This window comes from Galendromus occidentalis, unplaced genomic scaffold, assembly GCF_000255335.2.
Source record: "Galendromus occidentalis unplaced genomic scaffold, Mocc_1.1 scf7180000077470, whole genome shotgun sequence".
Classification (NCBI taxonomy): domain Eukaryota; kingdom Metazoa; phylum Arthropoda; class Arachnida; order Mesostigmata; family Phytoseiidae; genus Galendromus; species Galendromus occidentalis.
This window is the reverse complement of record NW_003805458.1, coordinates 38,381-44,727: the sequence shown is the minus strand read 5'-3', so window position 1 is coordinate 44,727 and position 6,347 is coordinate 38,381. Positions and strand designations below refer to the sequence as shown.

General features: G+C 50.7%; 1 protein-coding gene across 1 annotated transcript; it reads right to left on the bottom strand.

Moving 5' to 3' along the window:
• Window positions 1-2,792: 2,792 nt before the first annotated feature.
• Window positions 2,793-4,719, bottom strand: LOC100899367 (visual pigment-like receptor peropsin). Its single transcript, XM_003744530.1, has 7 exons — window positions 4,575-4,719; window positions 4,260-4,422; window positions 3,985-4,139; window positions 3,814-3,904; window positions 3,343-3,589; window positions 3,057-3,232; window positions 2,793-2,940 (listed from the first exon to the last, which is right to left on the bottom strand). Exons 1-7 carry the CDS (start codon window positions 4,717-4,719, stop codon window positions 2,793-2,795), a joined length of 1,125 nt encoding a protein of 374 aa, XP_003744578.1.
• Between the last annotated feature and the right edge of the window lie 1,628 nt (window positions 4,720-6,347).

Sequence of the window (6,347 nt, the reverse complement as noted above, 5' to 3'; positions counted from 1 at the left end):
TCCAGCCTCAATAGATGATTATAGCCGTGGAATAAGCTCCGAGCTTGCCCTAGGTGTAGGACGAGAGAGCTCGTGGAGCTCTCGACGCAATCGTGTACAGTCTGATGTGTGAAATGGATTCCATGCTTGAATTGTGTATTTTCGACCGTCACAGCAGAGGAATGGCGCCTACACGTTGGGGTATCTGCTCTGCAGGGAAGCAGGGAGTGATTTTGTGCTCTTCATGAGGCATACGGTGGAGAGGGATTCTCATTGAATTGCTGCCTGGGAGCATTCCAAGAAATGCTCAACGTTCTCGATCACGGTTGAGGATGAAGTATACTCTACAGCGGGTGTTCTCAAAGGGTCCCAACGGAGCCCCGCTAGTCTATGACCTTATTCGGGTCGTCATAGGCTCTTTTGGGAGGGGGTCCACCGGGTTCCAGGATCTTATGCTAAGAATCCACAGGTGGGTCCGCGGGGATCCTCGGCTTGGGGGACTTATAGATCCCATTCTCCAGAGGGTAAGCTCGCTATAATGTCGCAGGGCGTGCTGAACACTCATCACTATGAAGTCGTCAAGTACTTCCTCGAGGCTGGAAAGTCAGTTTTATGCGGGAAACCCATGACCATGTGCTCTCAAGCTCTAAACAAACCGAAGTACCCGGCTCGCGCGAAGAAAGAGAGTTTTCCTCATGGAGGTGAGAGGATCTTAGCGGTCCAAACTCATTATCGTATATCGCATCAATAGGAGACGATCTGTGATTATCGGCATCGCTCCCGATCTGACTTCTGTTTCTGTTTAGACTTTTTTGTCGCGCTCTCTCAATTTTTTCTCCTTATTTTTTCTTTTAATTTCGTAATCCACCTCAATCTAACTTCTGTGTCTATGGCCAGGCCATCTGCATACCGTTCCTGACTTACTACGAGGATTTGATGATGAGTCTGAAAGACATCGGGCATGTCAAACAAATGATTACCCTCTTGAGTTCGAGAGAGCTCAGTCGGTAAAATTGCATCGTGGATTTCGAGCTCGGCGGCAGTCTCATCCTCGGCTCATGTCAGTTATTTACTCCTTGAACATGGCTTCGGATGTGTTCGGTAGGGAACCTCGTCAAGTGGCCGCGGTCGGCAGCGTGAACAAAGCAGGCAAGATCGCGGATTCCCAAGTACCCTTTCCTGATTGTGCTACAATTTTTTCTATCGGTAGACAGAATCTCATCTAGATCCATCGTCGCTCATCGCCTTTCCTCGGGAACATGAGTCGGAGAGAATGCTGAGGGCGGTACGCCGCATTCTTCCAGGCGTAGACGTCCATTCAAGCATCGTTCTCAAATTCGAAGATGATTCGATGTGTACGATGACATCGTCGGCGATTCGTGATATTCCGAGGTTGATTCAGATCATTGGACCATCGGGGAGGATAGAGATAAGCGCTTCCACGAGCACGTAGCGGAATCCGGACATTAAAGAACGTACAAGTCGAACCTGGCGATCAAGCACGAGCTCGTGACCGATGACTCGTAGGTATCGAGTGGAAAATTACGGACATATGGAATAAGCTTCTGTTTTCCATTCGCATCCGACCGCGCAGGTTGGACGAGGACGGGACGAAACTCAGGGTCAAGGGGACGATTCGACGTTTATCGAGTCCTCCACAAATCAAGGGACTTAACCACCACAGTCAGCTCGGCGGCGAAATCGAGCACGTGAGACACTGTCTCGAGAAAGGTCTGGAAGAGAGTTCTTCGGTCCTGCTCGATCGTTCTATCACGCTGGCGCTCTCGATGGAAGATGCTACTGGGCAAGTCGGGGGGAGGGTCAGAATAATGGATGACCCATTCCTCGCGTGTCATTAAGAGCCCGGGACCCGATGCAAAACCGTGGTGGAGTTGCAAAGACGGGAATCACGAATCTAATGTAAGTAGCTTATTTTTATTGAATTCTCGATGAGACCGAGGAGACTCCTCGGGACGGACAGACTCGCACTATGGTCTTGGTCCTACTGTCGAGCGAATAAAATCCTTATCTATTAGATCGAAACACCATGGGATTTTTATCAAGTTTCCAACCAATTTCCTCTCCGACTCCGGAGAACCTCCATCAGCCCCTTTAGTGTCGACCGACTTCCTGCTCAAATGCTCTTTAAATCTCGATCAGTAGGCTAGCTTTTCCCCGCTGCAGAATGCGCGCATTACGACCAGAATCATGTTTTCCTTTTCTCGAAGAATCATAGATGATCCCCTAGATCAGGCACACGCTCACTCGGTGCAAGCTGAAACAAAAGATTTGAGCTCGGCGGTACTGTGTCGCCAGTCAGAAAATGAAGGGAGGAGAATAAGCCGGAGACTTCATGCGAGAAGACGAACGAGGGGTGGGCCCCTCGGCGGGTTTCCATGTCCACGAACTCGAAACGGAAAACTCACCTCGATCGAGCAGACTCGTCCAGCTGAAGCATGGATGAAGTTCGAGGCACTCACGTGTCAGGAGACGTTGAGAAATCCGTAGGTTATACGCCGATTCAGGGATAGCGCCTCTTATTCTCCTGATATACGTTGTGTTCTCCTAGGGGCCTTCCCCTCATAACCGCGTTATGTGCATGGGTACCGCCAGCCGCGTGGACGTGCATGTCAGGCAGGCAAGTCTCTCGGTGGCCAGGTGAGTGGCCGCATCGGCGCGGCAGTCCGGAGTCGGAAACTATTTGAAATAAATTGTGCGGCGCCGAAATCGCGGAGTAGTCACTGAGAGGAGAGGGGATCTCTAACACACGAATGCCAGATATGGTCGCCGGACTGGTCACGCAATGTCGTAGACTACTCCTGTGAGTCTCCACGCAACCCGTTTTCGGCAGGTTGATCATCGGCGAGGAACGTAGCATTAATTTCCTTGAGGTTTGAGGCTGGTAAAAGCTGCGGTATTCTCATCTTATTCAGGCTTTCCATCATACCGTCGCGCATGTTCCTGAAAGCAAGGTTCGTATCCTCAGCGAAGCTCCCCTATCGAGTACCATCGTCTCTTCGCACCGGAGCTCCATTGAGGCGACTGCTCCACCCCGCAATCGCCGAGTATCGACTCACTTGCTCGTGAACGTATATATGAAGGGGTTGACGCATCCTGAAGTCTTCGCGCAGATTGAGGGTGCAAGGATCATGGACGTAGGAACTGAGGCGGGGTCAGCGAATACGCAATAAACGCACAAGACAGCGTATGGAGTCCACGTCACAACGAAAGTGATCACGGTCAGGACCGCGAGCTGAAGGGAAAATGGAACCGAATGATTTTTGACCGAACGCTTCGAAGCATCCATTATGAAGGGCAGAAGAATCTGCAGGGGGATCAAGGGGAGAGCTGAGTATCACGTACGAGAGTCAGATCCTCTTCGCGATTTTCTTTCAGAGTTCCTATGATATCTGCCTTGATGGAGAGCTGTCTTCCGTGCAGGATTCTGTAGGCTCTTTTCATCAACACAATTCGAGTGTACGAGTATATCATCAGCCCGAAAGGGAAAACATATCCACCGATGAAGTAGGCTATTATATAAGTTCTGTATCGGAAGTCGTTCGTCTGCCAGTCGATTGTGCATGCTGTTCCATACGGCTCGTAGTAATACCTGGAATATTCTCGGACTTCTCAATCCTCAGCAGTATTTGAGCGGACTGTTCGGAAGCACGCTGCATCTGTGCTTCGATTCATACGGCTTGCGAGCGGTCTAACATGGATGGATGAGGACCACTTTGATTCGAGTGGGAATTGGAATCGCATACGATTCTATGGACAATCAAGATCCTCTTTTCTCGGTAGCGATCGCTGAAATCGACTCATTGGGTTTCGCACCTGCTCCACCCGACGAGAGGTAACGAAGCCCAGAAAAGCGAAAAACACCAGATCAGTATGACGTAGGTCCTGTAGCGATGATGGAGTCGATCTGGAAGGGGTTCAAAACTTCACTTCCTTCCGTGAGATTCATGGGAGATCATGGAAATCCGACTTAGCTTCTATTCTCACCCAAATACTTTTGGGTGGGACACGAGTCGGGCTTCATTTCAGAGATCATCCTGTATTGCTCGTATGAAAGGATGGATAGAGATCCGATGTGTGCCGTTCCGAAGAAAAAGCCGAAAAAACCGTACAGGGCACACCCGAGGTCGCCGTAAATCCATCTGGAGTGGGAAAAACAAAAAACACACACGGTAGCAATCAATGTATAATTTTCCCGTGGTTTCTACTGCGGTCGGTGCCGGAAGGCTCCGAGCTGCAATACTGGGGAAACACGTGATTACCTTCCGGCGAAATTGGCCAGCGTATGTGTAGGAAAACCACAGAAGAGTATGAAAATGTCAGTCACAGTCAGGTTGAGGAGCACCATCGACGAAGGGGACAGGCGACCCTTCGTTCTTATGAACATTGCAAGCACGAGAAAATTCGCGATAAGACCGCATGTACCTGCAATATCCGCTTCCGATAACCCGACGAAAACAAAGTCTACTCGGAGCTCTGGGTGAAGTATCGGAGAGTAAATCTGCAGAGTCGAGAGGAACGGAGAGACCTTTCTCATTCCGATACTGCGATGGAGAGAGACTCTGGAGCGATCTTACCCGTGATCGACAAGTAGATTCCGAGGAGAGTTTGGGTGGTTTGCGAAACGAACCGATTTGCGAAGACACCTGTGAGGTGTGTGTCGTTCGTCCGATACTTCCACCAATTCGACTGCTCCCAGTCAAAACTCCAGGAGCTGGCCATGTTGACAGCACTGAGACAAGGGCCGTCCGCACAGCATGGATCCCGAGACGGAATGAGAACGATAAATACGAGCTTCTGAGCTACTTCGGAAGAGGCCGTACATTTTTTCCATACTCTCATCCGTTCGCGACAGAGGAACGATATCTTATTCGGGAAGGATATTGTTTTTTGCCCCATCAGAAGGAGAGCAATTCGCGGAGTAAAAGGGTAATCCGATTACCCCAGATCAGTCAGTCCGCACATGACCCCCAAAGGCAAGCATCATTCACGAGCCATTCATCCAGGGAAAATTGAAGAGGTGACTCGACTCAAGTTCCCTCCCTTGCTTGGTACTCTGGGACAGAGGGGGCCAACCTTTCTGGTCGCGCGGACCACAGAGGCCTTGGCGACGCGACGGGGCCCGCGGACCACCAAGCTGTAGGTCATATGTTTTTGAATCGGAATACGAGAACGAACTCATCCAGGACGCCGCCTCGCATCCACTGAGCCTTAAGCAGCACGTTCGGCTGTCGCATCACTGGCTGAGCGGGCAACGGAGTTCTCGTTGCGAAGGTCATGGGCCGCGTTCAGATATCATCGACGTCTCGTCCGGAAAGTGCTTGGGGTGCTCCGCGGACCACCGGAATCCCAGCGGCGGACCCTAGCTGGTCCGGGGACCACCAATTGGCCACCCCTGCTCTAGAAGCCCTGCGGTACTCCCTTCGGGCTGACGTAAGAACCAGGCTCGCGGTGTCGAGTAGGTTTACGACCAGAAATTTCAGGCCGATCTCATTTGTGAAGCCCTCCGAGAGTTCTCAGTTTGGGTCGTTTAGGGGGGTTGTCACTGGGATTCTGAAGGGAATCCCCAGGCAATCATTCGCGGGCCGCTCTTGTGCCCGTCCTATGCACATCATACGGAGCTTACTCCTGCCGCGAATGAATCCATCCGAAATGATACTCGTCGGCAGCGAGAATCTGATATCTGACGATTCTCGACATACGCAGGTCCTCTTAGAGACTCCGGATTCTGAAGCTACGCGGGATTCTTACCCAGGCTCCAAAACGATGCAGTGAAGTCGCTACCTGATACAAGTATAGCAGTATCACTTCGTCACAGCTCTTCTGAAGAAGCTCCTGTTTGCTCGTACGGTATCCGGCGAGAAGCTATACAGGGGCGGGCAGTTAAAAGCTGAGCGATGATATCCGGCTTAGAACCGCTTCCTCGCTTCGAAGGTTCAGGACTCTACTCGATCCTCTCATCAATCATTGTCAAAAAACTTTATAATTATTCTATTTTTATTTCCTTCACATATCTATACGAGCGTTGTGGAGACTGGGTCTATGGCCAGGTACAATCTGTTAATATTCTGCTGACCTCTCATTCTTGCTAGAGAGACAATACTATATAGCCCCTCTCGTCAGGCCGCCGCCTGATTAAAACTCTTTCATGGTTTGTACGCTTGAGAAGGTCGCATCCGACTCAATCTGGATGCTTCCACAAATTGTATAACGTATGACCGTAGTCACCTCCATTCATGACTAGAGAAAATGGGGATGAGCACCGGTCGGCTCGTCGACATGGTTAAGCATCGAGAAGACGACAATGCGTAGCGCCTTCGTGACGCAATGATAGTAGGAGGGTCATCCAG